The sequence below is a fragment of the Felis catus genome, chromosome D4, assembly GCF_018350175.1.
Source record: "Felis catus isolate Fca126 chromosome D4, F.catus_Fca126_mat1.0, whole genome shotgun sequence".
Taxonomy (NCBI): domain Eukaryota; kingdom Metazoa; phylum Chordata; class Mammalia; order Carnivora; family Felidae; genus Felis; species Felis catus.
Genome location: NC_058380.1, coordinates 56190767 through 56213682, shown reverse-complemented (window position 1 = coordinate 56213682; position 22916 = coordinate 56190767). Strand labels below are relative to the sequence as shown.

Here is a 22916-nt window from a genome sequence, read left to right as displayed (position 1 = left end):
CTCGGGATTGCCCTGAGCCTGACCTCCCTCCCCTTTGTCTACAGCAGATCAACCAAGATTTGAACATCCAGCTGCTGAAGGACGGCTACCGGTTAGATGAGATACCTGATGACGAGGACCTGGACCTCATCCCCCCCAAGTCCGTGAACCCCACCTGCATGTGCTGCCAGGCCACGTCCTCCACCGCCTGCCATATTCAGTAGCAGGCGGGGCATTTGCGGCCGCCTGGGGCAGGGCCCCCGAGGGTCAGGCTGGACAGGGTAGGGGCCAACCCCTCCCCAGCTCTTCTGCCTGCCCCCGGCCCTGTGTCCCCTACAGCCGCCAACCTCGTAACAGTCATTGCTTCCTCCTATGGTAGGACGTGTACCTCTGTGTGTTCATGGAGCCGGAGAAACCAAAACCGGGTCTTTCTCCATCCCGGGGGCTGAGGAGCGGTGGGGGCTGTTTGTTCAGTTACTTGGGGGACCTTGCCCAGCACCCTGCCCCGCCTCCCCAAAGCTGCAGTGGGGTAGGGGAGAGAAAGGACTAGACATCAGGGAGGACAACACTAATGGGTGGGGGAGGGATCACGAAGCCAGGGGCTTGGCCCCACCCCAGTGAAGCCATGAGTCCCCCAGCCCAGCCTGACAAGGAAAGGGGCTGGGAGGGAGAAAGGTCCAGGGCTGTGGGAGCAGGGCCCAGCACCTCAGAGCCCCTTCCACATGCCCCCTGCCGGCCCATATAACTTTTTGTGTTTCCCCCTCATCTCCAGATGGGAAGCCTGGCAAAGCTGCCCAGTGGAATACTGCCCCCCATCCATAGAATCACTGCCTTCTTCCTCCTTTTTGCCCCATTCACCCCATTCCGTACTCTCTGGGTCATGGAGGAGGGTAAGGTGGGCCTTAGAGATAGGCCAGAGTTTGGGGTGATATGATCTGTCCTCACCCACCCCCCAACCACTGCATCTATTTCTCTGCTGACTCCTCCCATCCCCTATGCTTCTGTTCATTGGTCTCCACCCCAGCCTGGAAGCCGGAGGTAAGGCTGGGCCCCGAATGCCCCATTCCCATCTCTCTCTAGCCCAAGATCCCAAAATGCTGCTTCCTAGTAAGAATCTTCAAGGAAGCAAGTTTAGGAGAATATAGTGGTTGCATTGCGTGTTTACGGTAGGGAGAACCTGGCAGAATGGGTGTGTGTCTGAAGCTGGCAGGGCATGTATCTGTGTCTATGTGTTGGGAGAGGTCTGTTTCTGTCACAGATGTGAGTGTCCGTGGTGGGGAAGTGACTGTGTGGTCTGTTAACAGTGTAAGAGGCTGCTCGGCAGTGGACTGAGAGCCCTGGACCTGGAGTCAGAGGCTGGGGTTGTGGCCCTGGCTCTGGCACCCTTTCTGTGATCTTCAGCAAGTCACTTGTGTTCTCTGGGCTTCAGTTTCCTCAAATGTAAAATGAGCAGTGTCTGAAATTATTTTTAAGATCTTTTCAAACCTAAAGGAATTTCTTCATAGGAATTTCCATGGACGTGTGTAGGAAGGTCTCTATGTGTCTTTGAATGCACCTCATGGGCATCCTGAGTTGTATGTCTGTGTGAAAAGGAGAGGGGAAGTTCCTAAGGGACCTGTGTATGTTTGGGATCTTTTTGGGAATACATGTGTGTGTGTCTGTGAACATGTATGTGTGGGAGGGTATATGTTGTGTGTGTAACTCTGTGAAGTGTCTGTGAGTCAGAATGTGTGTACTGCTGCTTCTGCTGCTGGTGCTGGTCGGGGGGAGAGGGCAGAAAAGCTGAGGATGAAAATCAAGAGCGAGGAGGTTACCAGGCCCACCCACTACTCCCCACCCCCGCCAACTGGGCATTGTAGACCTGCCCCTGTGTGAAGAAAAATGAAAGCACAGATAGCCTAAGACTGCTCAGGTTTCATGCCCACAAGCCCCATATCCAAGGACCAGGGTATACACTCCCCATCCCTCCATGCTGACAACCCACACATGTTGGTGTATCCACTCTCATATGTACCACTCACGTGCTGCAAGCATGCAAGAGGACACATGTATAGCCCACTCCCTGGATGTCATTCCTGGGAGATGGGAGCTGGAGGAGGGGGAAGGTAGTGAGAAGAAAGAATGAGGCTGCTGGCTTAGGAAGGGTAGCACCTCTCTGTGCACCACACCTATGGACTGCCAACTCCAAAGTTTTGAGGTGCAGCTCTCTACCTTCAGTTCCTCCAACCCATCCCTACCTCCTCTAGCAGCGACCCTGGTTAAGTAGTGAGAAAATGCCAAAGGGAGGCAAGAACAAAGAAGGCACTTGCAGGGCCTACAGGGTTCGTACTGGCCCCCATCTGAGCCTATCTCTCCCATCCTGGTCAGCATCCCCATCCTGTCATCTGGGCCCCAGAGCCAAGCTTCCTACCACTACTACCATCACCCTGGGCTCCCTGATTCACCCTTCTAGAACATGGGTACCTCCTCTTTTCTGGACAGGGCCCCCATGAGGGCTCATATAGATTACTGCCTTTGCTGCTGACTTGCTCTATGACTGGCCCACTGCTCAACCTCTCTGGCCCTGAGAAATCAGGGAAAAGCTCCCTACCCACAGGACATACTAGTTCCCTGGCAGGCAAGGGCTTCCAACTGAGGCAGTGTACAAGTGGTGGAGAGAAGTAGGAAGCTGGCAACCAGCACCTTCTGGGTCTAGGAGAGTGTGTGGTTCCCTCCTTCCCTATCTGGGATGTTGGAGGGGAGGAATCGAGGCCTTAGCTTGCCCCCCTGCCATCCTTCCCCCTTGTAGATACTGCCTTAACACTCCCTCCACCCTCAGCTCTGGCTGCCAACCAGCCAGGTTTCTCCGTGCTCACTAATTTATTTCTAGGAAGGTGTGTGGAAGACATGAGCCGTGTATAATATTTTTTTTTAACATTTGCATTGCAGTATTGACCATCATCCTTGGTTGTGTATCGTGTAACACAAATAATGGTATTAAAAGCATCAAATAAGCCAGCCTCAGCTCCCTACCTGGGTTGTGGGCAAGGGGAAGGTGGTCTGGGAAGGAGAGAGAACTGATTCTCTGAGTACACATTTCAGTCTGCCTCCACTCATGGGTTCGAGACCAGGCCTGCCACTGACCTTCTACATGACCCTGGACAAGTCGCTTGATGCCTCGTAACCTCCATTTCTCTTTATCAAAGTGAGAAGTTTGGCCTAGAAGATCTCCAGAGACCTTCTGAACTCTTGGGCTTGGAAGTTGGGCTTTTTTAAAGAGGCTTGAGGTGGGGCGCCTGGGTGGCTCAGTCGGTTAAGCGTCTGACTTCAGCTCAGGTCATGATCTCGTCATCCGTGAGTTCGAGCCCCGCGTCAGGCTCTGTGCTGATGGTTCAGTGCCTGGAGCCTGTTTCAGATTCTGTGTCTCCCTCTCTCTCTGACCCTCCCCCCCGTTTATGCTCTGTCTCTCTCTGTCTCAAAAATAAATAAACGTTAAAAAAAATTTATAAATAAATAAATAAAGAGGCTTGAGGCAGTAAGAGGCTGGGGGTGGGAAGGGAATTGGATCTCCTCATCTCTCCAGGGATGGGGCTGAGCCAGGTGATATCATAATGGGCAGTGCCCATCCTAGAGGGGAAAGCAGGGTGGGGTAGGAGCAGGAAGGTTGTAGGGGAGAGAAGCTGAGAGATCCTCCATAGGAGGGGTCACAGCAGCTAGCGGCACCTGCCGGGGTTGGAGGTGTGGGCTATCTGGGAGGCGGTGGAGGTCACTGATGTCTTACAGGAGTCCTTGGTAGGTAAAGCCCACCACGATATCCCCTAGACCTCACTATGTTCCTCTTCTCCCGTAAGACCAAGACCCCCATCAGCACCTACAGTGACTCCTACAGGGCTCCAACCTCTATCAAGGAGGTCTATAAAGACCCACCTCTGTGGGCCTGGGAAGCCAACAAGTTTGTGACCCCGGTAAGTGGGGGCCGGGTGGGCTGGCAGGCCAGAGTGTATGGTCATGTGTGTCTGAATGACTGGTAGTGTGTGTTTGTCATTATGTGTTTGTAATTATTTGTAGCTGTGTGTGTGTGTGTGTGTGTGCGCGCGCGTACACACGCGTGTGTGTGTTTTATTCATTTGCCTAGTCATGGAATTTATAATAATATATAAAATAGTACAAAATTCTGCCCTCATGGTGCCCTGTTACCCCAACAGAGGAGGAGGGGAAAGACAGGTAATTATCAAGAAATAAACAAGTTTTATAAATTATCCAAAATACTATGTAGGAAATAAACAGATTAATGGAAATAGAAAGTAACCAGGCAGAACTACTTAAATAGAGAGGTCATGGAAGAGCTCTTTCTCGTGGTGACATTGAACTGAGACTGGAAAGATAAGAGAGAAGAACTAGCTCTGTGAAGAGCTCAAAGAATAGGGTTCCAGGCAGAGTGATCGGAAAATGCAAAGGCCCTAAGGCTGCCTGTGGGATATGCCAGGAAATGTGCTATAGGCATGTTTTCATGAATATGTATCACAATCTTCTTGTGTCTGTATGTCTGTGCTTGAAGGTAAGTGGTCAAGTGGGTCTGTGCTGCTTTCACAAAATGGAGACAAGATCTGTGAGTCTACTTGTGACTCTGCTTAAGAGAATTTATCTGTGTGTACCATCCAACAAATGGTGAGTATCTACATGTGCCAGGCACAATGCGGATACAACAATGAAAGCCCAGGCTGTGCCTTTGAAGAGCTCTCAGCAAACAAGGAAACAAAGTAGGGTTGCCCAGTGGATGTACTGGTACAAGAGCTGGAAAGGGGAAAGCATTCCTGGGCAGGTCTACTAAAAGATACTGAAGGAGGAGGCTTCCAGCAGAAAAGAGTTATGGGAAAGGGCAACCTAGAGACAGGGATCCACCAGGAATTAAGAACCGGAGCAGAGAGAGAGGCTAGCCTATGGTGAGAGGAGCCACAGTGGTAGGAGATTTGGAGGCAGAGTTGGGGCTCAGGGCTAGGCTCACAGTGAGGCGGTGAAGGATGAGGGAGGAGGGTATAGGTGAGAGAAAAGGAGAGACTGTGACAGTGAAAAAGGAATTTTTTTAATAGGAGAGAATTTTTAAAATAATGTTTATAAAATAAATACATGCTCAATGCAGAAAATTGGGATAACTCAGACAAGCACAAAGAAGAAAGGCCTATAATCTCACTATCCAAATTAACCATTGTTAATTTATTATTATATGCCCTTTCAGGAAGCAAGTATCTTTTATGGAAATGGTGTCACATTGTATACTAACATTTTGAATCTTGCTCTTTTCACATAACCACATATCCAGGTACATTTTCTTGTGTAAAAATATTCTATAATGTCATTTTAATGACTCTATGGTATTTTATTTTATGAATGTACCAAAATATATTTAAGGAATCTTATTGGAAATTTATATTATTTATAAAATTTTGCTAGTATAACCATTTGTGTACATCTGTAGACTTCAACTATTAGGATAAATTCTCAAACATGAAATTGTTGGGGGAAATGATATACACACTTCAAAATCTTTTGATACACACTTCAAATTGCTATAATAAGGGTTATATGATTTACATGCTCATCAGAAAAATATGAGAGTGCCTGCCTGCTTTTTGACATTCAATAGGAGGGAATTTTAAAAAGTAGAACAATAGCTTTTGGTCACCATCTAGATATAAAGAAGAGAGGACAGATAAGGAATACTCCTGGGTTCGGGGCTCTGGCAACTGGAGGAGAGTTCTATCAACTGAGATTTGGAATTGCAGATTAAAAAGAGATTCAGAGTTCATTTTGGGACAAAAATATTCAAGGACTTCCAAGAAATATCTGGTGAGTAGTTGGATATACTTATGTGAAGCAAAGGGAAGAGGTTTGGCCTACAGATACAGATTTTGAAATCAACATACCGTGGTAGCTAAAGTCATAGGAGTGAATGAGATTGCCAAGGAAGAGTAAGGAGGTCAAGGGTGGACTTCAGGGAATATTGATTGTTTAAGAGGAAAGTAAAGGAAGAAGAGCCATAAAAGGAGACTGGGTGATAGGAGGAAAACCAAAGAGAAACCAACAAAGACAGCATTATTAGACAAAGGTCAGAGTCAAATGTCGACACAGATGTGGATCTCTTGGATATAGTAACCCTTAGTAATCTGGCCAGACAGCTTCAGTGAGTGGAGACGTGTGAAATCCAGACAGCAGTGAGATTAAAAATGAAGGAAAGGCTTTTCCTCCTGGTAGTATGGTGACCTAGAAACTCTAAAGGGCCCTCCTGCTTCAAAACGACTAGGTCTTGCATAACAGTTTTTATTTTGTTTTGGACTCTCATGGAGATGAGTGGTAAGTATACTTAGAAGGAGGCCCTGAGGATGAATGCCAATATCAGCCCTATAAGCAGGAGTTTATAAGCTAGCTGAAAGGTGAAGAAACTAAATCTTAAACTCCAAACTGAACCAGAAAATTTAGTGATCTCTGGGTCCCTTCCCCCACAACACACATACACACACACATGCACACATGATGAATGTATATCTTCTGTAGTGGAAAATATCCTGAATGTAGGCTTCCAAATATCTTTCAGAGTAAAGTCAATCAAATCTGAGTGCACAATAAGAGATAAAAGGAAACAAACCACCATATGACAGCAGAAACAACAGATAACAGACTAAAACCACCAAGGACTTCAGATATTGCCTTAACAGCTAAAGAATACAAAATAATTATTATGAAATATTAAAAATAAAATGTGATGGGGCGCTTGAGTGGCTCAGGCAGTTAAGTGCCCGACTTCAGCTCAGGTCATGATCTCACAGCTCGTGAGTTCGAGCCCTGCGTCAGGCTCTGTGCTGACAGCTCAGAGCCTGGAGCCTGTTTCGGATTCTGTGTCTCCTTCTCTCTCTGCCCTTCCCCACTCACACTCTCTCTCTCCTTCAAAAATAAACATTAAAAAAATCATTTAAAAAATGAAATCATCAAAATGAGCAAGCAACAAGTGATTATATTTTTTAAAGACCAGACAAATGTAAAAAAGAACCAAATGGAAATTAGAAATAAAAAATATACGTGTTAAAACCAAAAACTCAAATAAAAATAAAAAAACAAAAACTCAGTGGATGGGTCAAAGGGCAGATTAGACACAGTTGAAGAGCATCAATGAAATGACAGAAACAGACATTCCATGCTCATGGATTAGAACAAATATTGTTAAAATGTCTCCACTATCCAAAGCAATCCAAAGCAGGATTTAATGCAATCCCTATCAAAATACCAACAGCATTTTTCATAGAACTAGAATAAACAATTCTAAAATTTGTATGAAACCACAAAAGACCCCAAATATCCAAAGCAATTTTAAAAAAGAAAACCAAGCTGGAGGCATCACAATTCCAGACTTCAAATTATATTAAAAACTGTAGTAATCAGGGGCACCTGGGTGGCTCAGTCCATTGGTTGACTGACTCTTGATTTCGACTCAGGTCATGATCTCATGGTTCGTGGGTTCAAGCCCCACGTTGGGCTCTGTGCTGACAGTGTGGAGCCTGCTTGGGATTCTCTCTCTCCCTAGCTCTCTGCCCCTCCCTCACCCCCTGCTTGTGCTGGCTCTATCTCTCCCAAAGTAAATAAACATTTTTTTAAAAAGCTGTAGTAATCCAAACAGTATGGTGCTGGCACAAAAATAGACACAAAACAATAGAACAGAATAGAAAACCCAGAGATAAACTCACAACTATATGGTCAATTAATCTTTGATAAAGCAGGAAAGAATATCCAATGGAAAATGGAAGTCTCTCCAACAACTGGTGTTGGGAAAATGGGACATCAACATGGAACAGAAAGAAACTGTACCACTTTCTATACACAAAAAGTTCAAATGGATTAAAACATAAATGTGTGACCTGAAACCATAAAAATCCTAGAAGAGTACACAGGTAGTAACCTCTAACATTGCCTGTAGCAATTTTTTTCTAGATATGTCTCCTGAGGTGAGGGAAACAAAAGCAAAAGTAAACTATTAGGTCTACATCAAAATAAAAAGCTTCTGCATGGCAAGGAAACAATCAACAAAATTAAAAGGAAACCTTACAGGAGATGCCTCAGTGACTCAGTCAGTTAAGCTTCAGACTCTTGGTTTTGGCTCAAGTCATGATCTCATGGTTTGTGGGATCGAGCCCTGAGTAAAGTTCTGCACTGGCAGTGTGGAGCCAGCTTGGGATTCTCTCTCTCCCCCTCTCTCTGCCCCTCCTCAGCTCTCTCTCTCAAAGTAAATGAATAAACTTTTCAAAAAATTTTTTTTTAATTTTTAATTAAAAAAAATTTAAAGGCAATCTACAGAATGGGAGACGGTATTTGCAAATGACATATCCAATAAAGGGTTAATATCTAAAATATATAAAGAACTTTTAAAACTCACCCACAAAAGAAATAATCCAATTTTTAAATGGGCAGAAGACAAGAACAAATATTTCTCTAAGGAAGACATACAGATGACCAACAGACACATGAAAAGGTGTTCACTATCACTTACCATGAGGGAAATGCAAATCAAAACTACAATGAGCTGTTACTTCACGCCTATCAGAATGACTAAAATCAACAACACAAGAAACAACAGGGGTTGGTGAAGATGTGGAAAAATGAGAACCCTCTGACACCATTGATGGGAATGCAAACTGGTACAGCCACTGTAGAGGTTCCTTAAAAAATTAAAACTAGAACTACCCAATGATCCAGCAATCACACTACTAGGTATTTACCCAAAGAATACAAAAACGCTAATTCAAAGGGATATGTGCAGCTCTATGTTTATAGCACATTATTTACAATAGCCAAGATATGGAAGCAGCCCAAGTGTCCATCGACTGATGAATGAAGATGTGGTATATATATATATATATATATATATATATATACAATGGAATATTATTCAGCCAATAAAAAAGAGTGAAACCTTGCCATTTGTAATGATATGGATAGAGCTAGAGGGTATAATGCTAAGTGAAATAAAAACAAATACCATGGTTTCACTCATGTGGAATCTAAGAAACAAAACAAATGAGCAAAGAGGGAAAAGAGAGAGAGAGAGAGAGAAACCAAGAAACAGACTCTTAGCTATAGAGAACAAACTGATAGTTACCAGAGGTGAGGTGGGTTGAGGGATGGGTTAAATAGATGATAGGGATTAAGGAGTGTACTTGTTGGAATGAGCACTGGGTGATATATAGAATTGTTGAATCACTATAAAGTACATATGAAAATAATACAACACTGTATGTTAACTAACTGGAATTTAAAAAGAAATGTTTTTAAATGTCAGTGAAATGAAAGAGCAAAAGAAATTTCCCAGAATGCAGCACAGAGACCCAGTGTTAAAAAATATAAAAGAAACATTAAGCAATATGAAAAGACAGAAGAAGATCCCATACACATCTACTCAGAGTCTCGGAAGGAGCAGAAAGGAGAATAGGCATTATCTGAAGAGAAAAAGGCTCCAAAATTTCCAGAACTAATGAAAGAAATGAATCCACAGATATAGAATTAAATAAAAGGAATTTCACACTCTGGTACCTCACAGTGGAACTTCGTAACACCAGCTTAAGAGATGACCTTAAAAACAGGCAGAGAAAAATTATTTTCAAACTCTCTTCCTTTCAAGAATAAAAGTAAGATAAAGATATTTACAGGCAAACAAAAACTAAAGTGTTTACTACCATCAGACCTGTAATAAAAGAACTTCTAAAGGACGTACTTTGGGGAGAAGGAAAGTGATCACATAAGGAAGGTCCGAGATGCAAAAAAGAATGGTGAGCTAAGAAATTAGTAAACATAAGATAAATTTAAGCAACCAATGTCAATGAAAATAATTGTGATTTTTAATTTGTTAAATTTAAGAAAAGAGCCAAAATTTGGAAAACAACATGAGATAAGTTGTATATTGGAAAACAATATCATGTAAGATGCAAAGGTAAGAAAGGAATACAAAAACCTTATTATTTACAGATGATACAGTTGTATTATTAGAATAAGAATTTAGAAAGTTGGGTGAATATAAGATAAAAAGTCTATGACATTTCTTTTTTTGACATTTCTTTACATCAACAGCAAATATTTAGAAAGCATTATTTTATTTTTTAAAAATTTTCATGTATTTATTCATTTTAAGTAATCTCTACACCCAACTTGTGGCTCAAACTCATGACCCCAAGATCCAGAGTGGTGTGCTTTTACTACAGAGGCAGCCAGGAGCCCCAGGAAGCATAATTTAATATATATATATATATATATATATATATATATATATATATATAGGGGTGCCTGAGTGGATCAGTAGGTTAAGCATCTGACTCTTGATTTTGGCTCAGATCATGATCTCACCGTTCATGAGATCAAGCCCCCCATCAAGCTCTGTGCTGACAGCGTGGAGCCTGCTTGGGCTTCTCTCTCTCCCTGTCTCTCTGCCCCTCCCTCACTCATGCTTTCTCTCTCTCTCTCTCTCTCAAAAATAAATATTTCTAAATAAAAATTAAAAGATATATACACAGATACATACATATATGTATATCATTCTAGCAAGAACAAAAGTAAGTAGAAATAAATCTGTGTATAAAACTATATGGATAATATAAAACTTTTAATACTTAAGAATATAAATAAATGGAGAAGTATAACATGTTTTTGGATTGGAAGAATGACCAACATAAAAATTCAAAGCAATTCTCAACAGTATTTTTTGAAGAATTTGAAAAGCTGTTTCTAAAATTTATAGAGGGGTGCCTGTCTGGCTCAGTCAGTAGAGAATACAACTCTTGATCTTGAGGTCATGAGCTCAAATCCCACCTTGGGTATAGAGATGACTTTTTTAAAAATTGAAATTTATAGAGAAAAGCAGAGGCCCCAGAAATAACTAAAACACACCAGAGAAGGAGGAGATTTGCCCAATCAGAAAGTAGTATTATTACTAAGCTATAGAAATTTATAAAGCATAGTATTACTGTAGGGACAGCCAAATTGATTGATAGGGAATGAAACAGATCAGATACGGAGCCATATATAAATATATATGGGAACGATATACAACAGAGATGATTGAAAGTAAAGCTATGGGAAAAGATATATCACACTTGGGGTAGCATTACAAATCAGTGGATGGGGAGAGATAGACTATTCAATGAGACAATCAGTTGTCCATATGGATAAAAAGAAAACTGATTCCTAACTCACACCCAACTTCAATAGCAATTCCTGACAGATTAAAGGCTTAAATATAGAAAGTAAAACTATAGCTTTTAGAAGAAAATATAGGACATTATCTCCATTATCTTAGAGTATGATTGTATTTCTTAAGTTACAAAAGTACTACATAAAGGAAGAGATTAATAAATTCATATATGTTAAAATTAAGAACTTCTGTTCATTAAAAGACACTATAAAGAAAATGAAGATACAAGCCACAGAAAGAAAATATTTGCAACGTGTAATTGACAAAGGATTAGTACATGGAATATACAACTATAATTGTCTGGGCTAAAATTTACATATGTATTTTGACTCTCTCCTGAAACTCTCTAAAACTCCTGTAAATGGAGTTTAACACATAAACTCACAAGAGTAGTAAGAGACAGAAGGGACAATGGTAGCAAAATTTCAGAGGTTTGAAAGTACAATAAATAAGTAGTACCTGACAGCAGATCTGAGAAAGCGGAATCCAAGCCAGCAGAAGGGAACACAAGACATAATTCAAATTAAAACTGCAGAATTTTCAAAAAAGCTCAGGAATTGGTAATACTACGCTTCTCTGTAACTGAAGATGGGAAAGAACCAAGGCTAAAATGAGGATGTTTTGAAAGCCATTTAAGAAGCAGTTAAACCCGGGGCATCTGGGTGGCTCAGTTGGTTTAGCATCTCTTGATTTCAGCTCAGGCTATGATCCCAGGGTCATAGGATTGAGCCCCACTTCAGGTTCTGTGCTGGGCATGGAGCCTGCTTGGGATTCTCTCTCTCTCTCTGCCCCTCTACCTCTCTCTCTCTCAAAAAAAAAAAAAAAAAAAACCCAGCTAAACCCACTAATCCCCTCTTCTATTCCATGCCATGGGGTGACTGCCTGCCCCACCTCTGCAAAAGTTAGAAGACTTATCTTTTGGTGAGGATCTCAGGCCCAGTTGAAAGCAGGGTACCATATTGAAAACAGGTGAACCTCTACATACTGAATCCTAAAACCCCCAGCACCTCTCTTCTCCACTAGGTTCTCAGAACACTGGCAGCCTAGGTCACCACCTGCAGGCCAGAGATTGAGTCTCTTCTGAAAGATCTGATCAGCCCAAGAGGAAAGACCTACAGATACTGACAGAATTTGACAAAAGTAGTTTAGCCAAGCCACCCTACAATGATTCTCATGGTTGATAAAGCCCACCCACAGATCAAAGCCTCCAGTAAGCTTTTTTAGTCTCCCACTCATAAACATGAGTAGACAATCAAAAATACACACATCTTCCCTGATGAACATGGATGCAAAAATCCTCAACAAGGTATTAGCCAACCGGATCCAACAATACATAAAAAAAATTATTCACCACGACCAAGCGAGATTTATAACTGGGATGCAGGGTTGGTTCAATATCCGCAAAACAATTAACGTGATTCATCACATCAATAAAAGAAAGGACAAGAACCATATGATCCTCTCAATAGATGCAGAGAAAGCATTTGACAAAATACAGCATCCTTTCTTGATAAAAACCCTCAAGAAAGTAGGGATAGACGGAGCATACCTTGAGATCATAAAAGCCATATATGAACGACCCAACGCTAATATCATCCTCAATGGGGAAAAACTGAGGAACAAGACAGGGATGTCCACTCTTGCCACTGTTATTCAACATAGTATTGGAAGTCTTAGCCTCAGCAATCAGACAACACAAAGAAATAAGAGGCATCCAAATCGGCCAGGAGGAGGTCAAACTTTCACTCTTCACAGATGACATGTTACTCTATAAGGAAAACTCAAAGATTCCACCAAAAACTGCTAGAACTGATCCATGAACTCAGCAAAGTGGCAGGATATAAAATCAATGCACAGAAATCGGTTGCATTCCTGTACACCAACAATGAAGTGACAGAAAGAGAAATCAAGGAATTGATCCCATTTACAGTTGCACAAAAAACCATAAAATACCTAGGAATAAATCTAACCAAAGAGGTGAAAAATCTATACACTGAAAACTATAGAAAGATTATGAAAGAAATTGAAGAAGGCACAAAAAAATGGAAAAAGATTCCATGCTCCTGGATAGGAAGAACAAATATTGTTAAAATGTTGATACTACCCAAAGCAATCTACATATTCAATGCAATCCCTATCAAAGTAACACCAGGATTCTTCACAGAGCTAGAACAAATAATCCTAAAATTGATATGGAATCAGGAAAGACCCCAAATAGCCAAAGCAATCTTGAAAAAGAACACCAAAGGAGGAGGCATCACAATCCCAGACTTCAAGCTATACTACAAATCTGTAATCATCAAGACAGTATGGTACTAGCACAAGAACAGACACTCAGATCAATGGAACACAATAGAGAACCCAGAGATGGACCCACAAACATATGGCCAACTAATCTTTGACAAAGCAGGAAAGAATATCCAATGGAATAATGACAGTCTCTTCAGCAAGTGGTGCTGGGAAAACTAGACAGCGACATGCAGAAGAATGAACCTGAACCACTTTCCTACACCATACACAAAAACTCAAAATGGATGAAAGACCTCAATTTAAGACAGGAAGCCATCAAAATCCTTGAGGAGAAAGCAGGCAAAAACCTCTTTGATCTTGACCACAGCAACTTATTACTCAACACGTCTCTGGAGGCAAGGGAAACAAAAGCAAAATTGAACTACTGGGACCTCATCAAAATAAAAAGTTTCTGCACAGCGAAGGAAACAATCAGCAAAACTAAAAGGCAACTGACAGAATGGGAGAAGATATTTGTAAGTGACATATCAGATAAAGGGTTAGTATCCAAAATCTGTAAAGAACTTATCAAACTCAACACCCAAAAAACAAATAATCCAGTGAAGAAATGGGAAAAAGACATGAATAGACACTTCTCCAAAGAAGACATCCAGATGGCCAACCGACACATGAAAAAATGCTCCACATCACTCATCATCAGGGAAATACAAATCAAAACCACACTGAGATACCACCTTACAGCTGTCAGAATGGCTAACATTAACAACTCAGGCAACAACAGATGTTGGTGAGGATGTGGAGAAACAGGATCTCTTTTGCATTGTTGGTGGGAATGCAAGCTGGTGCAGCCACTCTGGAAAACAGTATGGAGGTGCCTCAAAAAACTAAAAATAGAACTACCCTACGACCCAGCAATTGCACTACTAGGCATTTATCCACAGGATACAGATGTGCTGTTTCGAAGGGACACATGCACTCCCATGTTTATAGCAGCACTATCAACAATAGCCAAAGTATGGAAAGAACCCAAATGTCCATCGATGGATGAATGGATAATGGAGTATTACTCAGTAATCAAAAAGAATGCAATCTTGCCACTTACAACTACGTGGATGGAACTGGAGGGTATTATGCTAAGTGAAATTAGTCAGAGAAAGACAAAAATCTTATGCCTTCACTCATATGAGGACTTTAAGAGACAAAAGAGATGACCATAAGGGACGGGAAACAAAAATAATATAAAAACAGGGAGGGGGACAAAACAGAAGAGACTCATAAATATGGAGAACAAACTGAGGGTTGCTGGAGAGGTTGTGGGAGGGGGGATGGGCTAAATGGGAAAGGGGCACTAAGGAATCTACTCCTGAAATCATGGTTTCACTATATGCTAACTAATTTGGATATAAATTTTAAAAAATAAAAAATAAAATTTAAAAAAATCAATGGGAAAAATTTAAATGGTTCTATAAAAAAATACAGACATCTGAGTAAAGCCTCTGAGGGAAAATTGATAATGTCAATGAGTTCTTTTAAATGACTCTGTGTGTGTATGTGTGTGTGTATGATTATATAGATCTACATCTGTATGTGTGCATGTATGTATGTATGTATGTATAAAGGTCAGGGGAATGCCTAGTCATGGGGCTCTTTTACTCATATGGAGTACAACTGTGCAGGGGTCTGCCCACAAAACAAAACCTCAGCTGGGCACAGAGATCCAAGAAACCCCTCAGCTGCAAGGTTTTCAGGGAAATAGGGACACCAGGTCTAATCTTGGCCAAGAGAAGACTTTGCCCTTCATATCATAAGGGAGAAATGTGGGTACACATTTCCAGCACCTTGCTTTTCCACTATTTCCACCACATCCCAGCACCTTGCTGCCCACTATTAGGAAGTCCTTTCTGGTCTCTGACTTTGCTGATTGTCCCACCTCTGTAACCCAGCTGCCTTTTCATACAGCTGCTTGCAGAGATCTATTGTATCACAACTAACTTGGTATTCTGCCCTCAGCTGAGAACAAGGGAACCCCAAAGGTAGGTCTTAATCAGGAATTCCATAGATCTAGCCAAACAAGGGTTTGGGAGAGGGTTTGGGAGGGTTGTAGGAGATAAGACTAAGATGAGGTAAACCCCAAGAAGCAGAGGGACCCAGGGCCTCAAACAAGAGGAGGAAAAAGGCCAGAGTAGGATAAGGACTAGGGCAAAGTGAATGTCAGGGTCAAGGGTAATATCAGTGTCAAGATCAGAGCCACAGTAGACTCAGGGTCAAGTTGGAGTCAGGGAATTCAATTTTAAATTAGGTGTCCTTCCAGCCCCATCCTACATATCCTTCAAGGTGCCAGATTTCCAGAGAGCACTCCCTGCCCAAAATACCTGCATAAGGTAGCTGGATCAAGGACAGCCAGCTTTTCCTGAGGCTCCAGGTTATACCAGGGGTCTATTGGTCTGTTGGACACCCAGGCCCTGCTCCCAGATAGCACACAGTCTGGAAGAATGAGGACGGAAATACCCAGCTCTTCCCTTAAAGATCTCCCAGTCAAGAAAAAGAAATGAGAACATCAGAAAAGCACTCTGAGGACAAATGCCTGGCTCCAAGCCTGAGCCTTAGATAGAAAGAAAGGAGCAAAGTGTAATTCAAACAAACAAACAAACAAAAACTATGCAGAGGGGGCCAAGACTGGCATGAGGATCCCTCTGGCATAGGGAGGAGTGTTGACCCACCTGGGCTGACTTTCTCAATAGGGGCTGTATCTGAGTCCAGCAGGACACTAAGGCTGGAGCCTGTATGAACCTAGCTATTTCCTCCCCCTCTCCCTTTGCCCAGGGCCTGACTCAGACTATGCAGCGCCACGTGGATCCTGAAGCCCTGCAGAAGATGGTCAAATGTGCTGTGCAGGACTACAGCTATAAGAGTTCCATAGCAGGCCACCCCTACTTTCCTGAGAAATACTGGCTCTGTCAAGAGGAAGGTAGGTCCTCACCCCTTACTCAACTCTGACCCCACTCAGTGACCTCAACAATGACCCTTACCCTTAGTCCAACTTGGATCCTGATGTCCACCCTGATCCCATATCAACTTTATCCTCACCCATAATCTGGGCTTCTCCAATCACCTCCACCCCAGCTTGACTCCCAACCACCTGACCTGACCCTGTTCCTGACCCTATTCCTGACCCTAGAGGAGGAGACCCAGGCCCTGCCTTTTGGGAGTTTCATACCTGTGCCAAAGAACCAGAAGATGCCTGGGTCTTATCCCTAGAGAGATGGAGGGAGTATTAACCTCCTCCAAACAAATCCCTCCAGGTATATTCCAGTGCCATCTTTTCCCATCTTCTTAGTGACCCTCTTCTATCACTGTCCCCATGTCTGCTGCATCTCTCTGCCCTAGTACACCTCTTTCCCCCCAACCGGAAGCCTTTTCTAATCCCTTCCTTCCTAAAAATTCTCTTAGTCCTCCCCTTCTCAACTAAGATTCTTGGAAACATAGTCTACACTCGGTGTCTCTACTTCCTCACTCCTTCTTACACCTTATGACAAATTATCTTTCCCATTTGGTTAGATGTTTATGAGGTCTCCCCGTACATTCCAAAAGACCAGAGTCTTGTCTCATTTACAGTTGTGCCCTCCATCTAGAACACCATCAGGCCTAATAAGTATTTATTGAATTAATTGATGATAAATATTTATCCAGTTGAAATTGGGAGTCTGAATCTCCTACACTCAAACATTAAAACTGCTCTTGTGTAGTTCTAATTACCACATCCATGGGACTTTTCAATTTTTACCTTATGAGACCTACACTATGCATTTCAGTCTCTGACCACTCTTTCCTTCTTGAAATTCCTTCCTTCCTCAGCTTCTCTGATGCTTCATTTGCCTGGGTCTCTTATCCCCCCATCCTGGAAATGTGGGGTTCCTCGGGGTGCTAATCTGAGCCCTCTTCTCTCCTTACTCCTCTCCTAAGACCATTTTATCTAACAATGTCTTCAACGACAACTCTCTTTATTTCTATCCTTGACTTCTCACCAGAATTCCACTCTCCATCGGATTATAGTCAACTTTACCTGAATGTCCCCCAACACCTCAAACTTAGTATTTCCAACTCACCAATCCAGAACTCCAAATCCCAACACACTGTCCCACCCATAAACACACCTGCTCTTCCTCTAGGGCTCCTACACCTCCTTCCCTGGTGTCTCTCACATGTGTTCTTTCAGAGTGTTAGGGTAGTAGATCACAGATGGCCTTTAGGATAGACTTAGATGACTGGGTGAGTGGGTCTTTGAAGGATTTTTAGGTAGAGAAGTGTCTTGGTCTGATTTTCATTTGTGAAAATCTATATAGAGATTGGATTTAGGATTTCAAGAGGAGACAGGGAGGTTAGTAGGATAATTGTAATAATAGTTTTCTATGTACCAGGCATTGTTCCAAGCTTTTTACATATATTAACTCACTGAAATCTCACAACAACCCTGTGAGGTATATCGTACTATTACCCCATTTTAAAATTGAGAAGACTGAGACACAGTGAAATTAATTAATTCAGTCAAGGTCATATAGAACTAATATTTGGCAGAGCTGAGATTTGAACCCCAAATATCTGTGGAGTTCATTCTATTAATCACGACATGATATTGTCTCCTGCTTATGGTACTGAAGAGATACAGAGGTGAGATCATGGGGGACTGGAAGAGGGGATAGATTCAAGTGATTTTAGGGATGCAGAATAAGCAAATTTTGGAGCCTGGATGTGGAAGATAAGAAGGAGGAATTGGGAGAAGGATCCATTTTCAGGTTGGCTGATTCAGAGAGGGTGGTGCCAGGATGCAAAGTGATCAGCTCAAAGGATCCAGACCCCACTCAGGAGCTTGGCTTAGGTGAAAAATGGCCTACATCTCAGTGTCCAAATCTGGGGACAGGCTGGTCTTGACTGGCCTGAGGGATATTAGTAAGAGTCCAGCTTTGTGCTGGGGATCAGAGGAGAAACATCTAGGGAGACCTGGATCCTGGGGTAGAATAAGGAATAACAATGTCTTATGTCTCTACCCCTATGATCAAGTAGACAAATGCAACCCATACTACCTATGTGGTGACCGGTATAACACATGGAGGATGGGACCTTACAACTGTACCAGCTGGAACAAATATACCACATGCCTTCCCCAGCTACCTAAGGTATCTACTGTGACCAACCCAGATGCCTGGGGTCTGGGACACACACCTCCCTCCCCTTTTAAACCACAGTGACGGGGCGCCTGGGTGGCTCAGTGGGTTGAGCGTCCGGATTTGGCTCAGGTCATGATCTCACAGTGCATGAGTTTGAGCCCCGCGTCGGGCTCTGTGCTGACAGCTCAGAGCCTGGAGCCTGCTTTGGATTCTGTGTCTCCTCCTCTCTCTCTCTCTCTCTCTCTCTGCCCCTCTCCTGCTCATGTTCTGTCTCTCTCTCTCTCTCTCAAGAATAAATAAACTTTAAAAAAATGTAAAAAAATAAAAAATAAGAAAATAAACCACAGTGACCAATTAGTTCCTCATCCCTTTACCACCAGCAATGTTCCAGGGCTCTTTCCCAAGTGTGAAATTAGGGTTTGTATCTTCTAGGGGACAAGGGAGCCCAGGAATGGAGCTGTGTGAAAAACTCCTGGTCCCCTGGATCCCAAACTTTGGTGGGGCTCTGTGGGGACACAACTAGTGTGCACTCCCTGACTTGCTACCTTCCTGAAGCTTACCACCTGGCCCCTTCCCACAAGGTCTAGCCAAGAAGTCAATGACCTGCTCCACTCTCCTCTCCTTTATGATGTGAGCATGGGAATTGGAGGGAGATCAAGGCCACCCAGTGGCAGTGTAGATAGATACAGAAGAGTCTTCTAAGGAGATAGGAAGGAGTCCAGGCCGGAGGAAAGAGGAAATTTGAGAGGATGGTAGGCCAGAGCAGAGATTCTCAACTGTAGGCTGATGGCTGAGCTCGGGTTTACTGAACACTTGTGAATCAGAACTTCCTCAAGAATCAGAATTTTTCACAAGTTCTCCAGGTGATTCTGATGGACAGGCAATATTGTAATATTGACACTCCCTCTCCTCAATTAGAGACACACCGAGACACAACCACACAGAAGCTAGACAAAGAGAGGTAAAATCAAAGGCAAAGGCTGAGGCAGGTTTGCCAGAGGTCCAGGTCCAGACCTGTCCACCTACAGCTCCACTTCCTTCCCTCCCCTTCCCCTCCCCGGAAGCAGAGTAAATGCGTTGCCGGGTGACAGTCCTAAACACTCAGAGCCTGGGACAGTAGGGGATCATCTGGAGGGCAGGAGAAGACATGGCCTGGAACTGGTCCGGAGGTTCAGGGAGGACCCCCAAAAGGAGGAACCCTTCCAGGTCAGAGTTTGAGGTACCATGTGTGCCACTTCCAGGAGGCTGGAATGGAGACAGCTGTTCGAGGAATGCCCTTGCAGTGCCCTCCTAAGCCGGAACGACTCAATGCCTACGGTAACAGATGGTGGTCGGTGGTGGGGTAGACCAGAAGGACGGTGAGATGGGACCTAGGGGACTGAGCAGAGGATAAAGGTTCTATAGAGGGTGTAATCCTGTCTCTACCTGTCCCTGTTTTTGTCTCCATCTCTTCCTGTCTCTGACCCTGTCTCTTCCCTTTCCTGTAACTCTGTATCTGGGTCTCCTGGGCTTGGGGCCGCGGATGTAGAGCGTGAGGTGGTGGTGAATATGTTGAACTCGCTGTCACGGAACCAGCGGCTGCCGCAGATCACTCGCCGATGCGGGTGCGTGGACCCGCTGCCGGGCCGCCTGCCCTTCCAGGGTTATGAAAGCTCTTGCTCAGGCCGCCACTACTGTCTACGCGGGATGGACTACTACGTGACCAGAGCACCCTGCACGGAACGCCGCCACCGGCCTTTGTGCTCAGAGCAGCCGACTGTAAGGTTCGCTGGGCAGCTCCAGCCTTAGACGGGCACCGCTCCCGAACAAGCCCCGCCCCCCGGGGGGTCCAGTTTACCGCAGCTGTGCGTGCCCTATCCCTCACCATTTCTAGCTCTGCCCTACCCCTATGCCAGACCCTACCCCACTTGCAGCCGCCTCTAACCCGTACAGGGCCCTGTCCTGTTCTGCCCTCCGGCCCCAGGGCCTGAGCTGAGCCCTGAGACCGGAGAACCTGCACGAAGATTCCCCCAGGTTCCTGGCCCTATCCGTCCCGAACTGGGCTCAAGGTCAACCTGGCTCCTGTACCTGTTCTAGAGGCCCCACCCGGAAGGTTGTGGGGTTGGGGGGCGGAGGGTTGTTTGTTTTTGTTTTTGTTTTGTTTTGTTTTGTTTTGTTTTGAGGAAGAAACCCTCTGCACACCAGTCGGTCGCATCCCCTTCCCACACTTCGTTCCCTATCTGGATACCAGGTCCTGGAGACGCAGGTTCTAGCCTGCGGAGTGCCATGTATGCTCAAAAAAGTGGCTTGTGTTCCTGGGTCTTGGTCACTGTCGACAACGGGCAGGGTCATTGCCCCATGTTGTGTGAGCAAGGAAATAGTAACCGCATTACCAGAGGGGCCCTGACCTCGGAGCACCTCTGAAAGTGGACAACTTAGCGTGTTACTGTTGAGGAAACAGGCCCGAGAGCTCAGCTACAATCTTAACTGCAGCGCAGCCTTCTCCCTGCACCAGATGGCAGTCGAAGTGGGCTGAGCCTGGGAGAACTCCAAAGTCCGCTGGGGGTCTTAGAGAGCTTGGGAGAGGAAGGGGGGGTCCTGGATCCTGTTCCTAACGCCTGGTGATTCCCTCCCCGCCTCCCCCCCCCAGCCCTTTCCCAGAGAGTCTGATTCATTGTGCGAGGCTGAGTCTCATCCCTCACAAGGGCAGAGGGGCGGGGGGAGCGAGAAAGTTCCTGAGCCTTAGAAATGCCGTTAATGCTGGAATAGCTGCCCTTCAGTGGAGAGGATCCCTCCCAGGTCTTCAACGACTGGAGCCCAGCCCTCCCCAGAGTCCACCGTGCTCCATGGCCCAGCCTGGGCGGCAGAAACGAGGCCTAACGAGGATAGGGACTTTCAGATGTCTTCCCAGAGGTGATGCTTCCTTCGGTGGGGTCTTGAAAGGCCAAGAGGCAGGAGGGGAGGATCTCCGAGCCATAGGACTGACACCTGAAGCGCTGCTAGGAACCTTGGTGTGGGGTTGGGAATAGGGTTAAATCAGAAGGCCCGACGTCCTCCTGCCCAACACTTCCTCTTCCAGGGGTGTATCGCCCTGCGAGCACCGGCCCGGAATGCAATGTGCTGTTATAACTCCCCCGCCGTCATACTACCCTTGTCCCAACCTTAGGTAAGTCTGGCGGAAACACATTGCAAATGCGCTTAGCGCAGCGAGGACCGCGGAGACAGTTGTCCGCTGCGATGCACTGATTGGAAGATACCACCAGGGGGCGCTAGTACCATGGGGACGTCAAAGCTGGCAAGGGAATGGAGAACCCCATGAGAGGGCACGGAGGCTGGCATGGAAGGGTCCACAGGTTGGCAGTGGGGCTTAGACTCAAGAGATCAAAGCATTAGGTCAGGGCTTGAAGATAAGAAATTAATGTCAGGGAGTGTGTATTGGGAATCAGAAATTTAACAATAGAATCTAAGATCAGGAGGTCAGTGTTAGAGCATGGGGCAGTATTAGGGGCAAATGTTGGGACACAGTTAGCACTGAGAATTGGAATCAGACCTATGAGGGTCTAAAAGAACTGACCCATTTCTCCCCACAGATGGGACACAAGTCACTTCAAGAAGACCGGTGGCCCCCAAAGAAACAACTATGTCATCCACCCTGAGTTTGTGTCTGAAACCTATCCTGATTGCCACTGCTGGTAGAGCCCAGGCTGGTGGGGACAAGGGGGCTGAGCAGTAAATAAACTCTTCACCCCAAAGGCTGCTTCCTGCATCCTTACTCAGCAGGATCTGGCGTGAGGAGCCAGTCACTCAGGCCTCTGCCAAGCCCCCTCTGAGCTGTAGTTTCTCAGTCATCCTGCCTTGAGCCCTCCCTGCCCCCATCTCAGCCCTCCCTGCCCCCATCTCAGTGTTTCTCTTGGGTGGCCCTGAGTGCCCTCCTGATAGATAACATCAGCTGGTGATCTCCCCTCCACCCAAACTAACGGGTCTACCTAGCCATGCAGGGAGGGCGCAAGGACCTCACACCCAGGAGGTCCCTCCAGCTGACATTTCTTCAGTATCTCCCAAACCTAGATGTTCCCTCACTGCCACATCTCAGTGGACCCAGAATCTTCCATTCTGCAGTCAGAGACCTATCCCTATACCCAAAGCTTTGATCTCTTCTCCCAGAGTCTCCATCACAGTCCCCCAAAAGTCTATGTCCAGACACCCTTACTGCCCTGCCTTACCCAAGTCCAAAGGTCCAAAACATAACATTAGAGGGTTTCATGACTAAGAAATTTCAAACTACAAAGCAAAGCCCTGTTTCTCTGTCCCTCTAGAAGTAAGGGGTGGGGTGTTCT

General features: G+C 44.7%; 2 protein-coding genes across 18 annotated transcripts in view; both read left to right on the top strand.

Annotated features, from left to right (window-relative positions):
* Nucleotides 1-2976, top strand: part of FAM219A (family with sequence similarity 219 member A) — a 54334-nt gene extending 51358 nt beyond the window's left edge. For 4 of the 7 annotated variants that reach the window (XM_011288580.3, XM_011288584.3, XM_045043666.1 and 1 more), the window contains one exon: nt 48-2976. In XM_011288580.3, coding sequence (XP_011286882.1) covers nt 48-203 — 156 coding nt within the window. In that variant the 3' untranslated portion in view covers nt 204-2976. Of the gene's footprint in view, nt 1-44 lie in introns of all 7 variants that reach the window. The other 3 variants (XM_011288579.3, XM_011288582.3, XM_045043665.1) reach the window with 1 other exon arrangement.
* A 549-nt stretch (nt 2977-3525) lies between these two features.
* On the top strand, nt 3526-22331 carry CD4H9orf24 (chromosome D4 C9orf24 homolog). Of its 11 annotated transcripts, none has more exons than XM_019816107.3 (8): nt 3565-3750; nt 3848-3923; nt 16259-16403; nt 18494-18609; nt 19842-19917; nt 20129-20363; nt 21659-21745; nt 22170-22331. In XM_019816107.3, the coding sequence occupies exons 1-8, from the start codon at nt 3731-3733 to the stop codon at nt 22273-22275; spliced, it is 861 nt and encodes a 286-aa protein (XP_019671666.1). In that variant the 5' UTR covers nt 3565-3730; the 3' UTR covers nt 22276-22331. The 11 variants fall into 11 exon arrangements, 10 of the variants coding, with proteins under 10 accessions (XP_023098162.1, XP_023098163.1, XP_003995616.1 ...); XM_045042964.1 differs by lacking the exon at nt 3565-3750 and adding an exon at nt 5649-5805 and having other exon boundaries at nt 3788-3923; XR_006588684.1 differs by lacking the exon at nt 21659-21745 and adding an exon at nt 21746-21932 and having other exon boundaries at nt 3528-3923; nt 20129-20358.
* The last annotated feature ends 585 nt before the right edge of the window (nt 22332-22916 follow it).

Excerpts from the sequence above, each read along its gene's own strand:
- CD4H9orf24 (XM_006939225.4), top strand. The coding sequence starts at position 3,789 with ATGTTCCTCTTCTCCCGTAAGACCAAGACCCCCATCAGCACCTACAGT. Across the intron at positions 3,924-16,258 it reads CCAACAAGTTTGTGACCCCG|GGCCTGACTCAGACTATGCA; the intron begins GTAAGTGGGGGC and ends CCCTTTGCCCAG. Across the intron at positions 19,918-20,128 it reads GGAACGACTCAATGCCTACG|AGCGTGAGGTGGTGGTGAAT; the intron begins GTAACAGATGGT and ends CCGCGGATGTAG.